At 55.8% G+C, this 27321-nt stretch overlaps 1 protein-coding gene across 5 annotated transcripts in view; it reads right to left on the reverse strand.

The window, feature by feature from the left end:
* Positions 1-25376, reverse strand: part of PAK6 (p21 (RAC1) activated kinase 6) — a 35086-nt gene extending 9710 nt beyond the window's left edge. Inside the window, exons 1-5 of one of the 5 annotated variants that reach the window (XM_060294470.1) lie at positions 24671-25376; positions 23852-23924; positions 14008-14123; positions 2517-2725; positions 1013-1648 (exon numbers count right to left, since the gene is read on the reverse strand). In XM_060294470.1, coding sequence (XP_060150453.1) covers positions 1013-1648; positions 2517-2720 — 840 coding nt within the window. In that variant the 5' untranslated portion in view covers positions 2721-2725; positions 14008-14123; positions 23852-23924; positions 24671-25376. Of the gene's footprint in view, positions 1-1012; positions 1649-2516; positions 2726-14007; positions 14124-14628; positions 14904-23851; positions 23925-24670 lie in introns of those variants that run through there. The other 4 variants (XM_060294472.1, XM_030842958.2, XM_060294473.1 and 1 more) reach the window with 4 other exon arrangements.
* Positions 25377-27321: the final 1945 nt, after the last annotated feature.

A 27321-nucleotide genomic window follows, 5' to 3' on the forward strand; every position in this document is an offset into this window, starting at 1 on the left:
CCTGACCCTCAGGGAGGAGCTAAAAGATGCCTTCACGGAAAAGCCTTCCCTCCCACCTTCGGCTGACTCGTTCGCGACACCAGGGGGTTGTCCCACGCTCTCTGAGTCAGTCTTCTCATCTGCCAAATGGGAAAGGATGTCACTGTCACCACGGACAGGATGTCACAGGGCACGTAAGAAGCAAAAATTCTCGGCCTGCCCAAAGATGTCACCATTAGGGCTCCCTTCACTGTTTCCTTTTTTACAAGAAAAATATGTGCATTTGAGGCTGTCACACGCCAAAAGTCAGCTCTCCTGTTGCTCCCAGACCCAGGCAAATTCAATCCTCTAGCTTTTCATATGACACACAGTATGAGAATAAATAACTACAGGAATGTCACACAAAGCAAGAACTACTAGAAAAAGGGAAGGAAGGAAGGAAGGAAGGAAGGGAGGGAGGGAGGGAAGAATCCTCACTAGAGAAGGGGTAACATAAACCTCTGGGAGAAGCAGCACAGAGAGGCTGTGTATGACCTCAGGCGAGCACTGGGACAAGCTGGGGGTCCAGGCAGAAAAAAGATCAGAAAAGGGAGCCAGAGAGACCCTGTCCCCCCTCCCCGCCCCCCGAGGCTGGAGCCTGGGTGGGGTCGCTGGGCACTGGGGGCAGGGGAGGGTCTGGGCTTGTGGTTAAAGGTGCTGCTTTTTCAGGGGTGCCTGCCTCCCCGTGTGGTCCGCCTAGATACACCCCAGAGGGCAGGAATGTCAGCTGAGGCGTACCACAGCCCCGCAGAGGCCCCCGGAAAATGACCTGGCTTGCAACATCTGACTCACACGTGCCAAGCCTTCGGAGCGCTAGGGCTCAGCTGGTTCAGGGTAGAATCCTCAGCTGACGATCTGTTTACCTCACGCTTTCCCCAGTCCGACCGTGTAGGTGGGGAAGGCCGGGCAGGGCCTGTGTCCCCAGTGGATGCTGCCGGGCCAGGCCCCCTGCCCTGTCGAGAGTGGCCCCAGCGGAGGCCGCGACCTGACCTACCTTGCTCTGTGGTGGAGGGCCTGGCTTGCTGCTGCTTGGAGGGGCGGCGGCAGGAGCGGACAGGAGCATGCTTCGGAACAGCCTGCGCTTCAGGCTGCTCTCCGGGGTCTTGGGGCTGGGGCTGCCCTCCCCCCCCGGCCTGCCTGCAGCCGAGCCCACCAGGCAGGACTGTGGCCGGGCCTCCTCAGAGCCATGCCCGGCAGTCTTGGGCCCCCGCCTGCCCGCAGCCGTGGAGGCCGAGGTGCCGGTTGGGGAGCTCTGCAGGCAGCGCTGCGGGGCGCCCTGGAACTCGGTGGGGCCCAGGGACTGTGCCTTGGTGGCCAGCCCACTGGGCAGGACCCGCGGGCTCTGTGGCTCGGGCCATGGCACATGCCTGCGCCCTGCTGGTGCGGCCCCGTTGCAGCTGAGGTAGAGGCCATGGGGGTCCCTGTGCTCAGACTGGGGGCTCTGCAAGTACATGTCCGAGTTGGCGGCCCACTGCTCATCCCCTAGCAGCCCCAGGGACTGTGCCCGCCGCCGGCTGGTGGGGCTGCGGCCGCGCAGGGTGTTGGAGCTGATGACTGACAACTTCTGGATATCGTTGAGCAGCCCCGAGATGTAGCCGTCCATGGGCGCCGCGCTGCCCCGCACCACTGTCTGCAGGGGAGGGGGAAGAGCGTGGTGAGCCTCCTGTCATGGCAGGGAGGGGGCGCTGGGCGGGGACCAGGTCAGAGAGCCTCCCTGGGGGGCCTTGGGGAGGAGCACCATGGACCTCCCTTGCTGTGTTATCCATCTATTCTTAATTTTTCAGCCCCTACCCAGGGCCCACGGTGGGCCAGCCCTGTGCTGGCGGACGGATACAGGGAGAAGCCTCATTTTCACCGGCCCACAGTCTAGCAGGGCAGACAGGTGAGTAGCCATGGCGTTCAATCCAGCGTGCCTGATGGTGCCGGCAGCTGAGCTTCGGGAGCTGGGGAGACTGCAGGCCCTGCCTCGGGCCCGCTGCCGTTCTCCAGCTCTGTCTGTGTGTGGCCTTCCAGGGGACATGCACCAGTCCAGGGCTCTCCTCCACACATAATGGCTTTGTGGCCTCCAAACCCTGACAGGGCCCTGACCCCAACCCCTATCAGGCTCTTGCATCAACCCCTCCTGACCCACACAACTTAATCCCCTGGGTCTGTGACAGCCCCCAGCCCCACAGGGGCTGCAGGTCCAAATTTTGCATGGGACGTACTTAAAGATTATTTGTTATCTGAAACTCACATTGTATTGGGCATCCTGTATTTTTATTTGCTAAATCTGGCAACCCTACCACCCTGTGGAGAGGGACTCCCCAGGATCCTCCTCCCTGGGTCACCCAGGGAGAGAACGAGAGGCTGATTAGCAGGGAATGAAGACATCCTGGCTAACTGATAGCTGATAAATCAGGTGGTTCTTCAGGTGCCTGTGTGGTCTTGCCAGCAACCCTCTGTGAAGGGGGATGGTCTGAATCCTCCCCCACCGCCATCCCTGATGCCCGCCTCACCTTCATGGGCTGGAGCTGCACCCGGGTGATGCGTGAAGGGTCCACCACGGGCTTGGGTCGCCGCAGTGTGTCCAGGATGTTCTGCCATTGTGGGGGGAGGCCCACGAACTTGCCTTCTTTGGGGTCGAAGGAGGTGTGGACGCGGTGCTGGAAATTCTGTGGGGCCGAGATCTCAGGGCGTTTCTTTTTTTTCTTGCGGAACATGGTGCCTGCATGGGGAGGGTCAGACTGAGTTCCAGAGGGGGCTTCACAGGAGCCTGGCCCCGGGAAGGACAGGTGGCCGCAGTGGGTACTGGGGCCCCAGACTCCCTCCCCCACTTCAACCCCCTGCACCGGCCCACCTCTCAGGCCTACTCCCTCAGGGAAATGGCTAGCTCCCCGCAGAGCAGTCCCAGAAGCAGCAAAAGCCCCATAAATAAGCCAACACAGACTACAAAGGAGGAAAAGAGGTGTCTGTCTTCTCATCTGCGCTAAGTCCCCTGCTGAGGAGGCAGACCCGGGGGGTGTGTATTTATAAGATCCAAAGCCCATGACAAATAACATTCCACCGTCGAAGAATTAAAAGGGGGGTGGGGAAGAGGGAGGAAAGCTGACAAACTCATTTTATGAAGTATGATCTTGATTCTTAAACCAGATAAGAATAGTACAAGGAAGCCCCCTGGTGGCACAGTGGTTAAGAATCTGCCTGCCAATGCAGGGGACATGGGTTCGATCCCTGGCCCGGGAAGATCCCACATGCCGCGGAGCAACTAAGCCCGTGCGCCACAGCTACTGAGCCTGCGCTCTAGAGTCCGCGAGCAACAACTACTGAAGCCTGCGCACCTAGAGCCCGTGCTCTGCAACAAGAGAAGCCGCTGCAATGAGAAGCCCGCGCACTGCAACAGAGTAGCCCCCGCTTGCCGCAACTAGAGAAAGCCCGCGCACAGCAACGAAGACCCAACGCAGCCAAAAATAAATAAATTTAGAAAAATAGTAAAAGGAAAGGAAAATTTGAACCAATTTCAATTCTGAACATAAATGAAAATCCTAAACACAATTAGCAGATTGAATCCAATTTTTCGTTAAAGGGTTTTTTTTTGTTTGTTTGTTTCTTTTATAACACAGTCAACTCGGGTTTGTCCCAGGATGGTTCAAAACCAAAAACTGCTAATGTGACATACAACTTCATAAAAAGTCAAGCTGCGGATTCAGAGACATGGTGCCCCATCAGGGACCAAACTAAAAGGGCCCGTATGGTCCCCAGGTGCTCAGCCCTAATTCTGGAAAGGCCCTGAACTAAGGGCACTGCTGGGGTGGGTGAGGGCAGCTATCTTAGGGGAAAAGCTCTCCAGGAAGAGAGAGCCCACCTCCCTCTGGGTCCCCTTCTCTCTGGTCTCAGAACTCTGATTGTACAAAACATCACCTGCAGTCAAATCTCCATCCCTTGCCTTGCTGGTTTGGGTTTGCCTTAGGCCCTATTAAGCTCTAACAACAGCTCTGAGTGACACCAGCATGCAGATCTGAGAGAGGGAGACTGGAGACCCAGGAGGCAAAGTGACTCTTAAAGTGCTGCTCTGGCCTCACCTTCAGGGAGCCCTGGGCTGGGACCACATGGAAGACAGGGTTGGGGGTACCCACTAGAATGCTATTGTATTTGAAGTGGCTCAGAATAGCTCAGTGCATTTGTGTGGGGCGATGGGTGCTAAGGACACTCAGTGGGCTCTTGTGTCAGCTGGAAAAGTCACTTCTAGGTTTGTTTCAACAAGACATGTGTGTTTCTTGAATTGAATGCTTGGATCATTCATCTATCTACAGAACTGGATAGATCTGTGCCATGGCACTCTCTTTTTTTTCCTGCTCCAGAGGGAGAATTTTCCTGGTCACATTCACAGGTTCTGGAGCAGGTCACAGATCTGGGAGGCGGCTGGTGCCACTCGGGAAGGCAGGGGGCTCAAACAGCCAAGTCTCTCCACTAGGCATCCACCAAGCATGAATCAATCTGAATCCATGTCATACCTCTTGGAATGGCAGCCACTTTTGGGGACCTTGAGGTTCAGGAAATCTACCAAACATTCCCACCAGGCAAAGCCACATGTGCAGGAGCCCCAAGGACCAAGGACTTTGGAATGAAATATAACTGTTTGAGTTACAGGTGAGTTGCAGGGAGTCTTCCACTAATTTGGGGAGACTTTGAGCGAGCTACCTTAATGATTTGAGCCTCAGTGTTCTTCATCTATAGAATGGGGTTAATAAAAAATAATGCACAGAGTTTAGGGAGTGTTAAGTGAGCGAATTCCCAGGAAAAAGGGGCTGTTTCTCTTGCTATGTTACCTCTCCGTGCATCCTGTCTCTCAGCTCAGGTCCCTGCAGACATCAGAACATGAGCAGATCCAAGCCTGGGAGTGATGCCCAACTCCTGTCCTCTCGGAGTCACCTGGCAGTGGTCATGCCTGATTTCTTGTTCTGGGGCCCTCGTCACCGCTCCACGACATAGACTCTTCATGGCTTGGTAAAGCCTGACCTCCTCCCTGTAGTCTTTGGCTACAGAAGAGTCTCAGTTCTGCAATTCTGTCCTGACAGACCCTCTATCTCTGGATTAGCTCAGCTGATGGTTTCACTCTCCTCCCCACTCTGTAAACCCTTCTGGAGGTGTAGGGACACAGCCTAGAGTTGCAAAACAGGTGGCTAATACTTCCCTCTCTCCCCACCAGAACATCCCTGGCCCCAACTCCCCAGCCGCACCCAAAGGCCCAGCGTTTGCTGCAGGAATGCACGGGGAAAGCATCTTTTTTGTTTTTGTTTTTTTTTTCGTTTTTTTGTTTTTGGCTGTACCGCAGCATGCGGGATCTTAGTTCCCCGACCAGGGATCAGTGGAACCCTCGCCCCCTGCAGTGGAAGCATGGAATCTTAACCATTGGACTGCCAGGGAAGTTCCTGCAAAGCATCTTTAGCAAATGGTCTACATGACTCTGGGATGCCCCTCCTGAGTCCACCCTAACAGCAATTCCAGAATAAGTTCTTCCCACAGGCAGCAGGAAGGGCCTGAGGAGAAAGAAGGACAGTGCAGAGTCCTAGGATCCAGGGGTTACAGGGGAGGTAGGGAGCTGACAGAAGCAATGAACTGAGCTCAGCCTTTGGGGGAGGGGGAGTAGAGATTTAGAAATCAGAGCCAGCCACTTAGCTAGCGGGAAATCCAGACCTAAAGGGAGGCTGCCAGGACGCCCAAAACCATGGTGAGGCCAACACTGCCTGGGACAATATGACTGTGTACATAGAAAAATCTACATACAAACTTCTGGGATTAAATGTGAATTTTAGAAGTCCCCAATTCAAGGTCAATATAAAAAAAATTGTATTCTTGCATACCAGCAACAAACAAATAGAAAATGAAATTTAAAAAAAGATGCTGTGGTACAATGGGAGATAGACGTTTGGTCTTTGTACACCCCACACCCTGCCCCCTATTCCTGGCACAGAGCTCTTAAACCTCTTGGAATCCCCAGAGTGACAAGAGTGTCGGAACTTTCAGCCTCCCCATTCCCACCTCTGGGGAGGGAAGAGGGGCTGGAGATTGAGTTAATCATCAATAACCAATGATTTAATCAATTGTGCCTACTTAATGAAACCTCCATAAAAACCCCTCAGAGATAGGATTCAGGGCTGGTGCACGCCTCAGGGTCCTGAGAGGGCGACGCGTCTGGGGAGGGCATGGAAGCTCTGCACCCTTCCCCCATACCCTGCCCTAGGCGTTATGCATCTCTTCCATGTGGCTGTTCCTAAGTTGCATCTTAATGAACTGGTAACAGTCAAGTGCCTTCCTGACTTCCACCAGCCGTCCTAGCAAATTATCAGATGTGAGGAGGGGGTCGTGGGAACCTCAATTATTAGCCAGCTGGTCAGAGGTACGGGGACCTGGGCCTTGGAACCTGAGTCCCAAGTGGGGGGCAGTTTGTGGGGCTGAGCCTGAGGAGTCTGTGCTAATCCAGGTAGTTAGTGTCAGAATCAAACTGAATTGTTGAACACCCGGTTGGTGTCAGAGAATTGGATAAATGATCTCAGGAGGAGAAAAACCCTCTCATTTGCTGTCAGAAGTGTTATTAGGGAAAAACCCCTCAGACACCCTTTCCCACTTTACATGAAAAATATCAGATACCTAGGAATAAATCGAATCAAAGATGCGCAAGGTCTCTACGTTGAAAAATATCAAACATTAAAGATGATAAAGAATGTTCATAGATTGGAAGCCTCAATATTATAAAGATATCAATTATTCCCTAATTAACCTACAGAGTTATGGCAATCAAAATCCCAGCATACTTCTTTTGGTAGAAATTGACAAACTGATTCCAAAATGTACAGAGAAACATAAAGAATCAGGAAGAGTCAAATCAATCTTGAAGAACAAAGTTGGAGGGTTACACTACTAGATATCAAGATTATAAAGCAACCACAATTAATACAGTGTGAAATTGGCACAAAGACTGATGAGGAGACCAGTGGAACAGAAGAGAATCTAGAAATAGACCCACTCGCGTAAGGTCACTTAATTTATGACAAGGTGACACTGCAGTATGGTAGGGAACAGATGATCTTTTCCATAAATGTAGGTGAAGCAATTAGATATCCATATGAAAAAAAAAAGGAGTCTGGAAAAATGAATTCATATCCTATCCCCAAACTAACTGGATCTAAATGTGAAAGGTAAAAATAATGAAGCTGGTGGGAGTGATGGTGGGGGGCAGGAGAGAGGGTAACCCCTGGTCTGGCCATCCCCTGCCCCAGGTCTGCTGTGAGTGACTGTGGTGAGCCCAAATTTGATGGGCTTTCCTGGAGCCCCTGACCTGCTGGGGCCCAAACCTATCCACACCCATGGGTCCCGAGGACAAATTAAACTATCAAGGTTTTCTTTGTCCAAAGCAGGCCTAGGTTAGGAGTAGGAAATTCTTTCTAAAGATTTCACCTAGACTAATTTGTAAATGCAGTATGAATATAATGAATATTTGAAGGAAATACAGCAACATATTCATTGTTGTTGTGTCTGACTGGTGGGGTTCCAGGTGACTTCCTCCTACCCCATCTTTCTACTCTTCTGAACTTTCCATAAAGATGATGGGCTGCCTTTCTAAAGAAAACAAAATATTTTTAAAGAAAGAGAAGAGTGATCCACGAGCACTGAGTTTCCTAAGAGATACTCACCCGCTTAAGTATCCGATGTTGCCAGGTCACTGGGTGTCAATCACCTGAGACCCAAGCATCCCTGCATCTCTCCAGCTCCATGTCCTGGACATACACACGAATGCCCAGAGAGGGGCCCTCACTTGCCATTCCTAGGTCTCCATCTTTCACCCAGTTTCCCGCCTTCTGACAAGCCCAAGGACCTCGGGGCTGAGGGAGAGGGGGTGCTGAGTCAGCCGTGAGGTTAAATCACATCAGGCCATGCCCGCCTTTAAAACTGCCATCCGAGAAGCACCACCTCTTTGCATCCACACTCCACTCACCTAGTGAAAGAGCTTTCCCTAAAGAAGGTACTCTGGAGGAGGAAGGAGGATGCTGTTCCTTCAGAGAGCCAGTCCCTGCCTTTCCTTCTGCCTAGCCTGACAGAAATGATGTGGGCCTTGGCCACTGAAGTAGAAATGGGCAGAGGCAGGGCGCCAGCTCTGGCTCAGGGGGACCTCTGCTTCCCGAGTCCCTCCAGTGCCGTGGGGGGAGGTGCTGAGGAGTCTTTCTCAGGCTGGGATGCACCTTTACGACCCAGGAATGCTTTGAACATTCCTCTTCTGAGAATGGCCGAGGACATCACCTTCCAGCCAGCAGGCTGGCCCATGACTGGACCAGAGAAGGATGCCCATCACTGGGGAGGGGAGGGGAGGGGAGGGGAGGGGAGAGCCCTGCCCCAACCAGCTTTAGAAGAAAGCCCCCCCCACCCCCACCCCCCCACCCCCACCCCGCGGCCCAGCTCCTGCTGAGGCTGCTTCCTCCAGCCAGAGCCTGGCAGATGGGGCAGGTCAGTTCCTGGCAGAGGCTTCTGGAGGAAATGCTGTCACACCCAGTAAAACTGAGGGTGGAGGTGGTGGGAGAGTTCAGGGAGCCACAGGCCTGGGGTCACTGAGGGGTGGGACTATCATGTCAGAGGAGCAGGAGACTCCAGAGAGAAAGGGAAGTAACTTTTCTTGAGCTACATGCTACCTGCTAGGCCCTTTCCAAGCACCAACTAATTTAATCCTCACAACAAGCCTGGGAGGTAGGAGCTATTATTATTATCCACAAATCCAGATGAGGCTCAGGGAGGCTGAATAACTTACCCAGGGTCACAGAACCAGGAAATGACCGAGTTGGTGTTTAAACCCAGATCTGGTTCCAAAGCCCTGCTCCGTCCACCATGCCCACTCAGAGGGACTCGGGCTATTGTTAATCTCCTTCCCAGGGGTCTCTGTGAACAGGAAGGGGGCTGGGCAGTCTGTGTAGAAGGGGATGGGCCCGGGCCAGCTCCCTCAATCAAGATTACTAGGTTCTTTCCTGGGCTGATCTGTGAGTCAGAGGCCAAGGGAGACTGGCGCTGTCTTGACTTGCAGTCTGACCCTTACTTTGTTTGGAACCAGGGCTTGTCTGTCTGTTTTTTTTTTGCCCTGCAGTGGTGGTGGTGGGGTGTTCTAAGGAGCTCGCCTTGGCAGCTGTGATGTCAGGGCCTGGCACACATGGAAAGAGCCGCAGAAACAGCAGGAGGGTATTTTCTCCAGCACAGGTCCACGTCCCCTCAGTAGGGTCTCAGCCTCAAGTCAGGCAACCGGCAGGCCTGTGCTAGTGTCCCACCGTACCATGGGGTCTGGGTGGTGAGGGCCCCCAGACCAGGCACTGTGGCTCAGCTGGTCCAGGGTCTACAACAGGGACAGCAGATAGCTGTGCTGGGTGGGTCACCCCCTCAAACTGCTTTTCCTCTTGGGGAGGAGACATCCGTCCGCCAGGGCCTGGGGCTCCAGGGCCACCAAGCTGTTGGTTCCCCAGCCAGAACCATGGAGAAATGAGTCTGCACTTAAACCTCAAACCAGAGCACAGACTTTCCAGTGAGCACTGCCATTTGAGGCAGACCCTTGGAAGTGAAACCGCCTGTTATAGATGTGCTCCAGGACTTTCAGAAGTCCTCCTGGGAATCAACTTTGGGGCCCATCTTGGGCCAGCATCAAGTGTTTTCCTAACCTGTGGCCTCTGCTTTTCACCAGAAGAGCTGGTGTCCAACGAGGTTGCCTTGCCGCCTAGATCCGGCTTCCAGTGAGTTTTGGCTGTTCCCACACATCGAATTCCTTTCAAGGAAAGGACACTCGGCCCACTGAAGGGATTCACAAGAACGCCCTACAGGCTGGGAAGGTGGTTTCCAGACAGCAAGTCTGAAGGAGCTTGCAGCCACTCTGAGGGGAGGAGGATTTGGTCGGCTGTGTGAGTTCTGGGATGTAAACTGTCTGTTAGGATGAGGCTGGTGGGATTCCCCTCCATTTCCAGACGAGTGGGAAGAGAGAAGGCAGCTGCACCTGGGGCCCTGCTCCCTCTGAGGGCCAGAGAGTGAGAGTGGGGTGCATGCCTATGCCCCCCTTGAGGGAGGCACCGTCGGCTTGTCAGGGCTGAGTGCGGGCTCAGCGTGGACCTGGGGCGCGGCGTTCCTGAGTTCCGCTTGTGATCCTGGCCCACTCTTCCTTTCTAAGCCTCAGCGTTTCCGGGGCCAACAGGGGCATGGACTTATTCACTTCTGCCAGCGTCTCCAGGTACAGTGAGGAAAGAAACAGCATCTGTCCTAGTTGGAGGGGCTGTTTTGGGTATTTTTTGTAATTGTCACTCAGGGAGTGCCTAGTATAAGCACCAGGCTCTGGGCTGAGCATTTCACGCACAGAATCCTCGCTGCAAGCCGGGGAGGTGGGCCTATGACTGTACCCATTATGCAGATGAGAAAACCCTTGTTCAGAGAGATTAAGTGATTGGCCCAAGTGGAGCAGCAAAGAAGGGGAAGACCCCTGTTAGTCTGATCCAGATGTGAACAAGGCTGCAGTTAGCTGTCACCTTCCACCACCCCAGCCTGTCATTCTCAGACCCACGCAAGACGCTCTGTGACATCGAGATAGAGGTAAGCCCCTGAGTCCTAGAGCACTTACAAAGGTACCCCCACTACTGCCACCATCCAGTCACAGAGGGGCTGATGGAGGACCCTGCCACCTCCAGAGCTGGGCCCTTCCACCCCGAGGTCTGCTGCCCAACCTCTTCATAACGCCCTTTGGGAACTGACATCCCACACCTTTCCGTGAAAAGGAATGTGCCTCGAAGGCCCCTGGTTGAGAATATCCTGGACAGAAGCCAGTCTTTCATTGGAATATTCTCATCAGCCAGGAAGATCTTTCTCAAATTTTAGTTTCTGGAGTTAGTTTAAATATGAAATTATATTATTCATTCACTTATTTGATAAATTAATTTGCTGTGCATCTGCTCTGCTCCAGGCTCTGGGGACCATGGTGAACAAAACAAAATCCTTGCTCTCGTGCAGTTTAGCTGGCTTTTCCAAATAGATGTTGCCAGACCCCATCCTGACCTGCACCACCCACCTGTGGGACTTACTGATGGGGTATGGCCTCCCCTTCGCCCCTGCCCAATTTTCAATCCCTCGGTGGCATTCCCGACAGGAGCTGGTCCACGCCCTTCTCACCTTGCTCCAATGAATTCAGTGATGGGGGGCTCCTCCCCCTTTCGGAGGCCCCTGCCCTCTGTCTCTCTGTCCCCTCACAGCTCATCCTTCATGTGGGGCTGAGCTCTGTCCTCCCTCAGCTTCCACCAGGGGTCCAGGCCTGCCATCTGCCCTCTTCACGTGACATGAGAGGTGGCACCCCAGCACTCTTCCTGTCCCCTAGAAATATACCAGGGGAAGGGCCTGAAGAGAATTTCATTTGCTCTTCTGCCCATTTGTCCCCTGTAGGGTGGATGGGGCCTAGACCCAGGCTGTGGTCCTTACTGCCACTGCCCACAGGCACTATTTAAGACCTTCCCAGGGCCGCTGTGTGGAAGTGTGGAGCATCCCCGGGATGTAGAGCAGTACCCTGAGGTCCTTCTGACGCACTCGAGTGGCCCAGAGAGAAGTTGAGTGTGCGGGGCCGGGGGCACTGTGCACAGAACACGCCAAAATGTCCGGGCTCCCCACCCTTGTTGTCATTCCCACACTACAGGTCCCAGTGAATCCCCAGGGGAAAGATAATGGGGCTGTTGTTGAAAAGAATATGATAATAAGTCTCGTTCAATCACTTGTGTCAACACTCCAGCTGAATGAGAGGCCGAAGAGCTAGGCTGGCCAGCCAGGGAAGGTCAATGTTGACTCAGGCCTGCCTTTTGGGCCCAGCTCCAGCCTGCAAGTGCTGTGCTGCCGCCGCCCGGCAGCGGCTCAAGCCAGAGCAGCCCTCTGACCTCTGTTCACTGTACTTGGAATCCTAACCGCTTCCCCAGTCCGCAGCACTGGGGTTTCCTGGGCATGGCATAATCTCCAAGGGAGGAGTGAAGACTGGGAGAGCTGCAGGCCAGCCACCTCTTCACTACCCCAGATTTTCTTTTTTTTTTTCTTTTTTTTTGCGGTACGCGGGCCTCTCACTGTTGTGGCCTCTCCCGTTGGCAGAGCACAGGCTCCGGACGCGCAGGCTCAGCGGCCATGGCTCACGGGCCCAGCCGCTCCGCAGCATGTGGGATCTTCCCGGACCGGGGCATGAACCCGCGTACCCTGCATCGGCAGGTGGACTCCCAACCACTGCGTCACCAGGGAAGCCTACCCCAGATTTTCAACAGCTTCCACATATAGAGGCTCGAGACCTCATCACAGAGCCCTCAGTGCCTAGCCAGAAAGAATCTCCAGAGTCCCCAAGTCACAGGATTAAGTCCCCTAGTCACAAAAAGATTATGTTTTCACAGCCCTTAACCTTCTGTATCACTATATTGTTCCCCTCCTCACTCCAAGTTCACAATACTGCAGTGACATGGGTCAAACCTGTTTTACTGGGTGCGTTTTAAGAATGGCAAGGGACTGGGGAGAGGAAGGAGGAGCTGAGAAAGGGAAGCTACACATACACGTGTATAAAGTGCCTCGCATGTGTCAGACACTGTACTAGGCGCTTTTCATTACTGCATTTAATGGTCACGACTCTACGAGGTAGGTTTTATGAGCTTAATTTTACAGGTGAAGAAACTGAGGCTGAGAGAGAAGTAATTGTCTGATATGGTGAGTGTGCAGCTGGGAATCAAATCCAAGCTCCAAGCTCTTGCACCATGCCTAGCGCACCCAGAGAAGTCAAATGACCTGCCCCAGGTCACACAACTACTCTGGGCAGAGATAGGACTGGAAGCCTCAAGCCAGAGTCTCTCTCTCTGCCCCAGGCTGCACAGGTGGTAACAGTGTGTCCAGGGTCACCTATGGACAGATGAAGCTGTGTGATGTGTCCAGAGCACGCTGCTGTTTCTGCTTCCAAAGTGGAATTCCCTTCCAGAAATGGCCCCTTCTCTGGGGCCACCTTACTACCCACCCTGCACAGACCCTCTGCCGTTACTTTATTCCCATTGCTTTGCTCTAATGTCCTCCACAATCTCTTGCCACACAGCCAGACCATTCTCAAAGTTCTCCCAGAGAGGAGGGCTCGGGGAGCTTAACCTTTCCCAAAACTGGAGGCTAGGCAGATAGCCTCCTGCTGGGGCTGTTCTTCTTTATCAGTTATCATTGTGACTTCTCACAACTGCCCTATGAGGAAGGCATGATCACCCCCATGTTATAGATAAGGACATTAAAGTTGGGAGAGAAGTAAAGAAACTTGCTTAAGGAATCAAAGGCAAAATGTCAGAATTCGAACCCAGCTCTTTCTGGTTCCAAATGTGTTCTCTACCCCTGTCCTATATATGGCCTGAGGAGAGCTCGTACCAGAATGGGGCAAGATACAGAAAACACAGACTACACCCCGGGAACTCCTCATGTCTTAGCCCTTGGTGCTCCCAGCAGCATCTCCCTCCCGGGGTGGATGCCATTCACTGGGTGTGGGCAAAGCTGGAGAGATTTTAGCAGGTTGGGCAGCTGGGGAATGAGCTGACGGCAGGCTGGGATCTGCCCAGCAGCACCTCTGGCTGGGGCTGCCTCCTGGTCTGCTCAGCACGGACGCTGGGCCCGCTCCTGCCCTTCCTGTTTGGGAGCCTCTTTCCGAAACAAGAATTTAGTGCACTGGCCTTGGTGACACTGCCTCGCCCCTGACCGGCAGCGGACGGGAGGACAGGCGGAGGCTAGGCCAGGAGCCAGGGCGGGGCATTTGAAGCCGTGCGCGCCTCCAGTGGGCCGAGGCGGGTGAAGTAACCAGGCACATCCACTAAGCACTGAGAAATGGCACCTAGTAGGGACCACTGCCTAACAGTACCGAGAACGGGGCAGCCCAGGAGGGCCACCTGCCCGCCCACTGTCCCGGCCTGTCCTTCACGGAGGTCCCGAGAGGCCCCTGGACACCCTCCCAGGGCTACTCACCTCCGGGCCGCCTTCCCTGCCTCCTCTTTCTCTGGACTCCTCACTCTTCAGTGGGCAGAGTTCTCAGGCACCGAGGAGAGGGAACTGGGGACCTTCGCGGGCCGGTCCTCCGAGGCCTGGGTGGAAACAGGTCAGAAATTCATTGTGGCCGATGTAGTAAGTGTCCCCGCGGATTTCGCGACTGGCCGGAATCCAGAGCATTGGGAACCCGCCCCCCGGCCGCCCGCCTCCGGCTGAGCCACCTTCTCAGGTGCGAGCGAGCAGCGGAGGCGGCGGGCTCCCCGCAGGGCGCACGGGGACGAGGGGACAGCGGGCTCAGCGCGTCCGGCCACTCTGCTCTCCTAGCTCCGACCCAGCGCGGCCACCGGCCCCGCCTCGGCCGCCCGAGTGAGGCGCCCTCTGGGACGAAGCCCCCCGCCAGCCTGGGCGCGAGGGCCGGGCGCCTACGCGGAGCGAGGTCCGCTGCCGGCGCCGCCGACTCCCCTCGGCCCGCGCCGGCGGCCCCGCACTTCGGGGAATTAACACCCGAGAACCGGGAGCCGCGCGTGAGGGGAGGCCTGTTCCCCGCCCCGGCCCCTACCCGGGCAGGGCTTGCAGCACCCCGGTGGTCGGGGCACCCACCTGCCGAGCGGGAAGCGCCCGGAGCTCTGGGAGAGGCCGCGGGAGCCCGGCCCGCCCTCCGCCGGGAGGCGCCGGGAACGACGGGGGGAGGCCGCGCTTACATGTTTGTGCAGCGCCAGCTTCACCTGCCGCGAGTTTGATTTCGGGGTGTGGCCTCAGGTAGGACGCCGCGAACGCAGAGCCCGGGAAAAGCCGCCGAGGGGCGCAGGGGCCGCGGCCAGGAGCCTCCCTGCCCGAGGGGCACCCCCTTTCTCAACCCTTTCCCCCTACCCGCTCGGCTCCGGCTCCCGCCGGCCCTTTGCCTTCCGGTGCTGGCCCCAGCCGCCCGCTGTGACGTACACGTGGCCCCTCGGACCCTGGGCTGCGGCCTAGAGGCCTGACCTGGACTGTCCGCCGAGCGTCTCTGTGTAATTAGCTCCTTAATTTGCACTGCCGACGCACACTCGGGCGGCGCGTCCCGCCCGCCCACCCTGGAGAGCCCGGCTGGAATCCTGAAACCTACCACCTTGGCCTGTGCTGTCCCATCGCGCGACAAGGCCCTACGGCTGTCTTGGGTTAGCCCCCTTGTGCAGGCAGAAAAGTGGGATTTAAAGAGATTCCAATGCCCTTGTCAGACCCTGATCAGTACTGAGAGCCCTCGGGCCTCAGGATTGTAAGGGACCTCTAGGAAAAGAAAGCTTCCAGGAGCCCTGCACCCGCAAACAGAGGATAAGGCACGGTTCCAGAGTCAGCATCTCCTAGCTGTCCCCAGCAGTGTCCTGGCCTAGGGTTAGGATGGCTGTCCCAAGTGGCTCACTCTGGGCTGCCCTTTGCCCTGCTTCTGGATTGGAGGGTGGTTTCTCCTGTGTTTATATGTTGTGGAGGAGGGCAGGGGCCATCTGTCTCTTCCCCAAACAAGGAAGTGGGAAGACTTCCAGGTCCCCAGGGAGGGCTGTGTCCACCCGAGTGCTGAGGGGAGTCTGGCATGGAAATTCAGTATATCTAGACCTCAGATGGCTGCCCCGAAGGAGGAAGTGGAGGAATTTCTGTCATTGTTGGTCACCTCAAACTTTAGGTACTGAGGTCACTATTGCCATGTATTGTTTTTATTCACTGATTCTTTAGACATATCAGTGCAATTTATGGATAAAGAATTTGCATTATAGGCTCAATTGCTTATGCACAGTTTACTCTAGGCTCCCACCAAACAGAGCTGAGGTGGCCAGTGGGAATTCACTACCCCAAACAGGCCTGCACCCTGTCTGGCTGCATCCAAAGCCCTGATGTCCTCAGCTTCCCGAGGAAGGCATGGTGATGCCAGGTGGAGACGCGCTGGCTATGGGAAGGAGGTTGTGCTGGGTTGGGGGGTGGGTATGGGAATTGGCTGCTGAGGATTTGAAATGAACCAAGAACCAAAGCTAGAATGAAATGCATTACTTTATTGAACCTAGAATCAACACCCTCAATTATTTTTTACCGACACACATGAATTATTTCCTTTCGATACAGATACCTTATATACCAAAACCACGGCTCCAAGCAGTACTTTTGAACTGTTACACTACAATAAAGTGTGAACATTAGAATATTATCAGAAATGAACTGGTATTTAATTTGGTTTAATTCAGGCTTGGGTATCCCAAAAAGGCTACACACCCAGTCCCCTCCTTACCCCAAAGGGAGAGAGTCTAGGGTACCTTGGGGGCCTCTCACCTTTGAGAGCTGCAATGGCATTTGGTGCCTTGAGAGAGACAGGACTCCCAAATAAGACTGACCGAGGAGGTAATGAATCCCCCATCCCTGAACGTATTCAAGAAGCAGATAACTGTCAGTCAGATATGCTAGAGAAAAGGTTCCCATAGTGGATACCAGACTAGAGTAGGGGGCCTCTTGGGTGCATCACAACCCCACATTTCTGCCCTTCCAGGTGGGTCTACGGCGGGTCGGCTGCAGAGGGTTGGATGACCGTCTGCATATTGGAATGGCTGGGATGTGCAGAATGGGTCCTGAGTGATTAATTTCTGTGTGTGACTCTCCCCCCACCCCCATCTCCATCTTCTTCTGATCCACACCCAACTCGGCCCTGCCCAGGAGGAGGGGGCAGAACAGTTCAGGAAGTGGCAGGGACAGTCTAGAGACAGCTTCTCCTCCAGCATCCACATGCCTCCTTCTGGCCTATTCCCAGGTTGCCGTGCCAAGCGCAGGGAGAGGGACCAGGCACACCCTCCTTTGAAGAGCCTTGGCAGCTGGCATAGGCCTTCTGGTCAAGGGCGTTGTCCACGCACTGCCTTTGCACAAATTGGGCAGGAGTGCTGGACAGGGGCACTGAGAAGTGGCATTTCACTGTGGGCAATGGCGCTCGGAGCTCTGCCAGCTCTGGGGCATTGGTCAACCAGCCTGGTCTGGGAGGCTGTCAGGGAGGGCACATGGGCAGGGCAAGCACTGCCTGGCTCTCAGCCTGTGGCTCTTGGGGCCTGTTGTAACATCTGAGTACCTACAGCCAGGGCTGAGAACCCGGGGTAGGGCCAAAGAGGAAAGATACAGATCAACTTGTGGTTTAGAAACACAAACACATTATCCTTTCCTGGCACCTTTCTGCTCTGTGACTTGAAAAGCTTCCTCAGCGTCCTTTCTCTGGATGACTGCCCTTCTCTAATAATAGTAATAATAATGCCTGCCGATTACTGAATGCTTCAGGTGGGCCAGGCCCCATGCTAAGCTATTTACATGTGTCATCACTCAAGTCTTTACAACCACCCTGGGACAGAAGTACTATACTGTTATTATTCTCATTTTACAGATGAGGAAAGAGATGAGGCTCAGACTGGTTAAGGAATCAGCTCAGGGTCTTATAGCTTTTGAGCGGTGGAGCCGGAATTTCAACCCAAGGGTATCTGTCCCCAGTCCGTTCTCTTAACTCTGTCCTGCTCAGAGGTTCCCGGTGCCAGGGACTGTCTGATATGACTTGACCGTGTGGGGTCAGGTCCCTGGGAGCAGCTGGTGGGGGAGGTGCTGGTAATTTGCCTCTTTGTGCCAACTCTGCCTGCCACCCAGGACGGGTATGTCATGTGACACAGAGAAGTCGGGAGGTGGGGTGGGGATATCCCTCCTCCATTTCTGATGAGGGCATGAGGATGCCCACATGGCCCTGGGTATGAGGGGCAGAGGGGGGCCTCAGTTTCCACCACCCTCTCACTGAGTCATGAGCCAGCACCCTGCCTGAAGTCCCTGAATCAAGCCATCTGTCCTTCACAGACCCAGAATGGGCCAGGCGCCATCAGGCCCACATGCAGTCACTGCTGGGGAAGTGGGGCTGCACACCTGCTTGCTACCTGCTTGGAGGAGCCCCTTGGGGCCTGGGCTCCAGGGGGGTAGATGCCCACTCACCCTGAGCCCCCAGCCTTAGGAGAGAGGCACTCTTTGGAGCAGATCCCTTCCTCCCCCTCTCTTTTGGGCTGTCCCACACCTGTCCCTTCCTGCTCTTGGGGTGGCCAGGGCCAGTGCCCCTCACCCTGATGGGACCATCCATCTCTCTGCTGCTGGGGCTGGGAGGCAGTGCGAACCTCTCAAGTTCTGGGAGCGTGAATTGAGAAAGTTGAGGCTGCTAAGCCCTTGGGGTCCTTAGGCAGGAAGGAGGTAGAATCTAGCTGCAGAGACCGTGGGTTCCTGCAGGACTGGAGCCCTTCTGCCTTTCTAGACTTCCAGCGTGTCTCAGCCTTAGCTTCTTGATGTGTATAGCGGGGGAGAGGGTGCCCCTCTCCTTTGGGAAGGTGGTGGAATGATGAGGTCTAGAGCACTGGGGTACAGGGGCCCCAAGGACCAGCACCCCCAAACAGGGTGAGAGTTCTTGGCCCTCGGCCCTCACAGCTGCTGAAGGGACCAAGGAGGAAACTCCCCTCCCCCACGCCATGCGTGCACACAGCTGCCACAGGGAGCAATGGAGTCTGGTTTAGTGTGCCATGGGGGCAGAGTCCCAGGGTTCTTCCAGGAGAACTTGCTATTAAATCAACGCAACAGGTCTATCCACTCCAGATCCTGGAGAGAGAACCCCAGCTCCAGCTGGCAGCACCATCTGGGCCCAGTTAGGTGTTCGGGGAAAGTCCACTGGACTCTCCTGCCTGGCCGCCGGACAGATGTGTCCCTCTGCCACCCTGAACTTCAGCAGAAGGAAATGACCACACCCAGAAGCCTCCAGCCTCTTTCTGCCTTTTTCTCAAGTGTATATATGTACTAGGCTTCCTGTGCCAATGAGAATATATAGGCCTGTCTCCCCTAAATGAAAACTGACACTGGCGGCTGAACTTGCCTGATAGTTCCAAAGGGATCTGGTGACCTGGGGTGAGCCACCCAGATGCAGAAGCCACTGTCTACCCACCTCAAGGAGCTAAAGCAGGGGCAGGGCAAGCTGTGGCACCCTTCCCGGGTGCATGGGGGCATGAGCTACGCTGGGGAGGGTGGCAACAGAAGGAGCTACCTCTGTGCTAAGGACACTCATTTTAGAGACATGATGAATTCCTTTAATATCTTCTCACTATGATCGCTTCGCAGCCCCTGCTCTTAATGGGCTCCAGAGTTCCATCCAACTGTCTGTTGCTGGCAATTCAGCTCTCTGGCTGGCATTTCTGCTGGCAGAACTGACCGCTGGGAAGCTTCCTGAATGGATGCCCTTCATCGTCCTTTCCTCTCTGCTCTGAGCCTCCAGCAGCTGCCCCCAGTCTAAGGCCAGGGCAGGGTTGCGACTGGCACCCACGCCCTGGAGCCCAGGGCCTGACTTTCAGGAAGGACAGGTGAGTTGGGGGAGTGGAAGGCTTGTGCCAGACCAGGTAAGAGCCCCAGCCAGAGTCCAGGGAAGGAAAGAGTCTCAGGAAGCATGATGTTGGCTGCCCAAGCCCCATCCACAGTCATCTGGGGGGAACACCTTAGCTCTAAATGCACGAAGTTCACAGGCTCTGGGCCACGTGGCCTCATGGGAACTTGCTGCAGAGCTTGTGGAACTCCACCTTCTGCGTCTGCCCTGGGTTAGAAGGCATGACCTAACTACCACTTGGCTGGGCTGGGCTCTGCTTAGAGGGTCCTAGGGTAGCGGGTGGGGCAGGCAGCTACTGCCATCCTTTCTCAGGGTCTTTCCTTCTTTAATCTCTGGACCACACCTTGACTGCCCTGGGGTGGGCCTGTGGGAACTTCATGTGAACCCTGAGGCAAAGGGTCCTGGTGTGCACTGCCCCGCCCTCCCCAGTGGCTCTTGCTGGGATGATGGACCATCTGAGGCAGCCCCTCCTCCTGTCTGACCGTCCTGTCCTCTACAGAAGCCCTGCATATGCTTGCTAACTGCCTGGCCTTGCATTCTTGCCCCTGGGTCTGGCTCCACCCTTTCCCAGGGTCCGAGACCTCTACCTTTCTCCACCTTGCCTGATCCCTGACACCCCATCTTCCAACAAACCCCACTATAGTGGAATATAAAAGACTTCTTGTCCAGCTCGTGCCTGGGGTCAGGGAGACAAATGACAGACAACAGGCCACCTGCTTCTGGGATCTGACCTCTGATGGTGGGTGTTTAAATTCCTGCCTGGGGTCATGGTATATAACTGGTGAAAAGACCACCTGAGGTAAAAGGTCTCCTGTGTTCCTCCCGCTCAGGGTCTGCCCCAGAATCTCTTTCATCCCTAGATACTACTATCATTACCCCCTCCTTTGGCTTAAGACATTAACAGGCTTCTGTTTAAAATGTAAAATGCTTCCTGGGACAAGAAATTGAGTCTATCCATTTACAAATTAGCTGGATCTGTTTATCAGAGAGTGGGCGGGTCCCAGGAGTGGGCCGGGCCTCTTCTTGGGGGGCGCTGGTGAATAAGCGTGGGCTGAGTTGGGGCTCCAGGTCCATCGAGATGCAGGAGCTCGGGGTGGGCAGGAGGCACAGAGGAGTAAGGGGACCTGTCCTCCTACTGTGTTAGGCCAGGCCGCCTCTCTCAAGCCATCCTGTTACCTGGCAGCTCTCACCTGTCCCTGCTTGGGGGTGCGTTTGCTAATACTGCTGATGGAAAGGCAACCTAGACTGGGAGGCGAGGACCTCCAGGCCTGAAGCTGACTCTGTCACCAGTTAGTTCTGTGATCTTAGGACCCCACTTACCTTCTCTGGGTTCTGTTTCCCTCTATGAAATTATGAAGGCTGCATTAAACATTCTTTGGGCCTCCCTTTGGCTTGAATGTACTACAGCAGTCCAAGGCGGCTAGCTCCTTTCTGGGGCAGCCCTTTTCCTCCTCTGCGCTCCTCCCCACTGACCCGAGACCGTGCTCTGGATGCACAGTTGGTCCCCGGCTCCCTGCACTCTCTGTGCCTTCTTGCACAATTCCATATGGAGCCTCATTCGAAACCGGAAGAAAGAAAATGGAGGCTGGAGGCCCCATGCCAGGACTGAACCAGAGAACCTGTCCTCCCGGTTTTAACCCCGCTGCCACCGCTGCAGCACTCAGGAGCCTCAGGGGCTGGGTGGACAGGCAAGCAGCAGGGGCCTTGAGCAAGGTGACTGGTTCATTGCTATTTGCCCTGGGGTGAGTGGGCTGGGTTCCGGGTGCACGGGGGTCAGAGACCAGAACAACGAACGAACCAGCTGACCTGAGCTTCCTGGGCCTGCTTCTCTGAGCACGCAGAGGCCGCCCCCAGGTGCTGGGCAGCCTGAGTGCCTGGCCTGAGCAGGTGCGGAGCAGCTCCAGCTCAGACAGACCCAGGCCCCACTGAGTCCACGGGACAGAGAACACAGCCCTGACTTCACCCCGTTAGCCAGAGGCCCGGGGCCCAAGTGCTTGGCAAACTCAGGCAAACCAGAGCCAGGCTGAAAGGTGCCAGTGTTTGCTGACTGAGGCAGCACTTCGAGGGGGAAAGTTTAACCACAGAGAAACCACAGGTGTAAAAAAAAAAAGGTCATCACTGTCCCCCTGTAAAGTCTCTGCACTGCCTGGTGGGTCAGAGTGAGGTTTTATAGAAAATGCTGACCAGTGTAAGTGTCCTTTTGCTGGGGCTGATGTGGCCCCTTGCAGTTGCGAGGGAATGGTCCCTGCCTCCATGCTAATTCTCCCCAGGGTATGAAAGTCTGTCCTGTTCAGCTTTCCTTTCCACTGCTCTGTTGAAGCCTGTAAGTTCCCCCGGGGCAAGGGCTCCAGCACTCCACCCCAGTATCCCCCATCCTGCCACCGGTGTTTGGTACTTCGTAGTCAGGCCATAGCTCTTTCCTGCCTGCAAGCGACTGAGCCAGAACAAGGTGCCAGTGGCCACCACCTAGTGCTGCCTAGAGCCCACACCCTGCCCAGAAAAGCCAAGTCCCCCTTTATCCCACACCTCACACCTCTCACCTTAGCCCCCAGTGGGCCCTCGGGCTGAGCTTGGAAGGGGCAGCTTCCCAGGACCAGTCGGCCTGTTCACCCCGGGCAGGAGGGTCAGCCCTGCTTCAGGAAGTTGAGAGCTCTTCCGAAGCTTCCATTTTCCATGCTCTACTCCAACCTGTTGGCTACTCCACTTCTTTTAGGGACAGGCTGCAGAAGGCCTGCTAATGAGGTTTGCTAGCAGCCTTCCTACTGCCCGAGTCTCCTTCCCACTCAGGTGTGGAATGCATCCTACAGGAAGGGCTCCACTTCCAGCCACAGGTCAGCTTCCCATGAGTCCTTCCTGCCTTCTGCGCCCAGGACACAGTGCACAGAGGCGCCTCTGGGGCCGTTCCGGGGAGGAATGAGGTCTCTCAGCGTCTCCGCCTCCGCCCAGCCCGGCCCTCCCACCAAGGCGGTAGGTATAAGAAAGCCGTCGTCCTGAGTCCTCCCTGAGCTTTTCCTCTCCTCCTGGCCTCTGCCTTCCGCTCCCTCCTGGGCCGGCCAGCTGCCACCCTGCTGGCCTGCTGTTTGTCCGGTGCTCCCCAGCCTCTGCCACTCTGTCCCCACCTGGGCACCAGTTGCTGCTCAGCTCTGCATACACGGGGCACCGCCAGGCTTGGAGTGGCCTTTCTCCAGGAGCTGGGAATACGCCCAAAGCTGGTAACCCCACGGCTAGTAAATACTCCCATTTTCCTCTTCCTGGAGCCAGGTATGGGGATTAATTGAGTGGGAGACACTTGGGTTCATCCTGACTCTGGTCCCATGGGCTCTTCCAGGACAGGGGGCATTCCTGGTCATTCTTGGGAATTATGCACAGAGTGGGTTTGCCATGGCCGGAGGCCCCAGACCTGCCTGCATATTTCTCTGTGCCTGGTACATCCCAGGGGGCTCCGCTCACCAAGAATGTCTGTCCTTGGGGGACCGAACTGTCCATGCGGCCACCATACTCTCCTCTTGCGGCCACTCTCAGGTGCACAGAGCTTTCCACACAAATCAGGGGCTCCCAGAAAGCTTGCTCCTGGTGCCGACCCCTCTTGACTAGGCACCCTGGTCACCAGGGCTCCCAGGTTTGTCACTCCTGAGCTGCAGAGAGGACCCCTTGCTTGGCCCAAAGGCCTTATTCTCAGCTAGATGAGCTTCTGTGGGGCCGAGTCCCAGGCGCACCGGGGCCCATGCAGCCCAGAGCTCATCCTCTACTTCAGGAACCCGGTTCCCACCAAAACCGCTCAGGGAAAGACCCCAAGCAGGACCCCCCAACCTTGGTGTGTGATGCCAGGGAAAGAGCAAACTACACTGTATGAGCCTTGCTTCTTGGTGGGGCCCCAGTGCTTTAGAAACCCGAGCTCACTGGGCCTGACGTCCCCGGAGCCAACCAGGTCCTTAACACTGCAGGGGAGCCTGAGGTCTGTGAGGAAACACGGTGCTCTCAGCCAGGCAGCCCCCTGAATCCGGCCTGAGGCTGAGTTTCAGAGTCAGAGTCTGTGCCAAGTCAAGCTCAGCACAGGGGCGTGACTTGGATCCCGGGACCCAGCGGATGCTCCATAAATATCTGTGGGATGCACGCATGGGGGGAGTGTCCCAGAGGCGGTGGGGCCTCCTGGAGGGGCGTCCTGGTGGCACTGGCACGGCCCAGCAGGAAGGGGAGTTAAAGGCAGGAATAGCAGAAGTAAGCATATCTCTCCCTGGCCAGGGAGCCAGAGGCCAGCTTGGAAGGGGGTGCTTCAAAATCCATCTGGGAAGGGAGTGGCAGTTTGGGCGGGGTGTGGGGCTCCTTAGCCCAGGAACCCACAGCTGCCCGCCCTGTCCCAGATGGTGGGCAACCTGGACACCTTGGCACCCCACCCCGCCAGGGAGGCCCGCGCCGCCGTGGCAGCAGGGACCTTACCTTGGCCGTCCTCTGGGCCCCGAGCTCCCTGCTGCAGGCCAGTGCTTGCCTCTAGCCCAGGAAGCGGCACTCCCTTCGGGCAAAAAAGAAAAAAAAGGAACAGAAAAAGAAAACCTCAGTGCTTTTCTCGCCCAGCCGCTTCTCCCGAAGGCTCCTGGTTGGTGTCGTCTTGCCTCTGTGGGCACATAGCCTTCTCCCTCTAGCAGCTTACTCACTGGTGTGGAGGCGGGGAACCCACACCAGAGCACGTCCTGTGGGGTCAGGGGTCCGGGGCGCTGGCTTGAGCACCAGCCTGATCAGTGGCCCTGCTGTGTCCTGAGTATGGGGGAGCAGAGCCCTGGGCAGCATCCTTCCCAGGGATGCACCCGTGAGAGCTCGGCGGAGGACACACGTAGCTGCTGATGGGCACTGCACCGAGAGGGACAGAATTGCTGGTAGGAAGCTGTTTCCTTAGTGCCTTAGTGATTAGGGCTGTCAGAAGAGGAGGCAGCCCAAGCACCATCCGGTGCCCCCGGCGGGTTGGCTTCCATCCTTGGACCACCCCCTACCCTGGCACCCTGCCGTATCTCTGTCCCGTGGACTCAGTGGGGCCTGGGTCTGTCGGAGCTGGAGCTGCTCCGCACCTGCTCAGGCCAGGCACCTGGTGTCCTTTTCCACAGCACCCATCTTGGGGCCTGGGCGGGCCCAGCATCAGTCAGGATGAACTGCTGCTAAATCCCTCATCCCCAGTCTCTGCCAGCTCCCCTGCGGCCCGCTCTCACACACACACCTGCTCCTCTCACACACACATGGGGCCGCACCCGGCGCACAGCCACCTACCTGCCCAGGCCAGCCTAAGCCAATCCAGCCTCGTTCTCCAAATGCCACTCGGACCCTAGGAGCTGCTCATTTACAGAAATATCCCTTAGGAGGTGAGTTCAAAGCCAGCCCGGAGGACGCCAGTCAGCATGGACCAGACTCCCCTTCTCCCGACACCTCCAGAGGACAGGCAGCCTCATCACCATATCTGCCGTTGCACTTTGCCGGCTGACATCTCTCCCCGGCCCCTCAGGCCCCCACAGCGTCTTCCATATCCTTAGCGGGTGGCGGCAGACTCGTGGCAGGTCCCATCTTCCTTGGAGCCCCAGGTAGGGAGGGGAGAGCTAGAAGGGGCGGGACTCAGGTGCAGCTCCAAGTTTCCAGTTCCCAAAATAATCAGATGCAAAAGGGAAGGAAGAAACCTCCAGGCCAGCGGTGACTCAGTGCCCGTGGGCCGGCTTAATCACCTGGATGGCTGCTCCTGGCTCCTGGCACATCAGGCAGGGAGCGATGTCCTTCCCCCTGCTGCCGGCAGCAGGCTGTCAAAGGGAGCATGGCCAAGGAGCCCCAGCTGGCCCAGGGCTCCTGGCAAGCGGCACTGGCGGGCTCTGGCCTCCACCCCAGCCACGCACGCCTCCTCCACGGAACACCTCGGCTCACTTTGGGATTTCTCCATTAAATCCTCAGGCATCAACCCGCTCTCGTTTGGGGCGCCGAGCTGCTTCAACGTTGCTTGGCAATTTTGATATCGTTGGAGGTTGCCATGGGGAGGAGGGTGATGTCATTGACACAAAAAGCCCACTGAATTTACAAATCAGCTGGGGCTGGAGCTATTTATAAAAACACGTTTTTTTCTGCCTTCCTTTACTGAGGGGGAGGTGGGGGGAAGGGCTGCCTGCCCAGCTCAGTGCAAGCCTCCCTCAGCCCCTGGGAAGCCAGACCTCCCAGGCTCCCCACTCCCAGAGATGTAGGATTCAGAATTCGGGGTTGGGACCTGGCTGCCCAGCCACAGCTGGCTGAGCTTGCCTTTAGGGGTCTCGGCTGGTTTTGCTGTGAAGGGTGAGACAGCGGCACGCAGGGGGTGGCGGGCAGCATGGGCATCGGCTTCCGGGGTCGGCAGGGACCCTTTGTTTCCCAGACCCTGATCAGAAACAGGGGCCTTTGCAGGTGAGAACTTGAGCTCCCCAGGGGCCAGGCAGAGCTCAGCCTTCTACAGTGCCCTCCCGGTCCCTGGACCCACCTGTCCCCTCACTGGCTCCTTTTCTTCTCCCAGTGCCCAAGCCCAGTCTCGGCCCCTGCTCCTCTCCCCTACACTTGCCCACACTCCCGCTGGAACACCATCCTCTCCATGGCTTTGACCGTCAACCTGGAAATGCTCACTCCAGAGCCCAAGTCACAGCTGCCCCAGTGGAGGCACCACCCTGACCCGCCAGTTCCCGCCCCAGTGCCCACTGCTGCTGAAGATGGAAACCCACCGTTCCCCTTGACGCTTCTGACCCCCCAGCCCAAGGCGGCACTAAGCTCTTCGCGTTAATTTTGAAAACTCTTTCATGGATTTTCTTCCATAGGGAAACAACGTGGTATTTGGTTAAAAGCCCAGGTTCTGAGTTTTTCCTCCTGAGTTCACATCCCAGCTTTACCGTTCATCAGCTGAGTGACCTTTAGCGTGTTATTTAATCACCTGGACCTCAATTTCCTCATCCATAAAATGGGGATGATTTCACCTGCCTACAGGGTTGTGGGAAATAAATGAACGAAGCTCCTGGCATAGGAACTGCTCATCCTGAGAGCTCAGAAAACATCAATGTTCTCAGCTTTCAGCTTCATGGCTGTGCTCGTTTTGTCACTCATTCTTATCCACGCACCAAACAGCAGCAGGTCCATCTTCCAAACCATGACTCCAGTCACCTCCCATGTAACAGTCTCAGGCTGCACACACAGACATTTTGATTGAGCTGCACAGCATTGGACCATGTGGCATTAATCATAAAAACTCAGTTAGGTTTTCTAATGACCAGCCATCTTGAGCAGGAAAGGGATTTTTTGACAGCCATCAGGTAACTAACTCCCAGCACTGATAAGTCTGGAGAATCAAGTCCAGGACAGAAGCCGGGCAGCCCTGAGGTCTCTGGCCATCGGAACTAACTCCAGAGTCTCCACGCTTCCCCCACCTGGACGGAAGGTGCTCCCACCACGCGCTCCACCTGATGCCCCTTGGCACCTGGTCCAAGAGCAGGGGGAGTCTGGTTGGAGGCTCAGGTCACGTGTCCACCTCTGGCCTGGCAGAGGGGAGGGTAGCCTGGTCAAATGTTCCCATTACCCACATGAGGTGGGGAAGAAGATTAGGGTGCTGGAGGCCAAAAACCAGCCAAGGGTCGCCATGGGTCTTGGCTACATTTTCTCATCCTCTAAAATTCCTGAGCATGATAATCTATCATTGTCGATTCTGTTAGTCTTGTCTTCAGGGAATTCTGAAAGCTGATGCCTGCACAGGCTGGAACTTGTTCCTCTACCATCATGTTGCATGGCTTCCTGATTTGGTGAGGACACCTGCCAACCTAGATCCCTTTCCTCACAGGTTGTAGAAAAGGGGGATCTGCCAGCCAATGGAAGAAATCCTGCAAAGGCTTGGCTGCCTGTTGTAGAAGGCAGTTGGCCAGACGCCTGTGTTC

This window comes from Globicephala melas, chromosome 2, assembly GCF_963455315.2.
Source record: "Globicephala melas chromosome 2, mGloMel1.2, whole genome shotgun sequence".
Lineage (NCBI taxonomy): Eukaryota > Metazoa > Chordata > Mammalia > Artiodactyla > Delphinidae > Globicephala > Globicephala melas.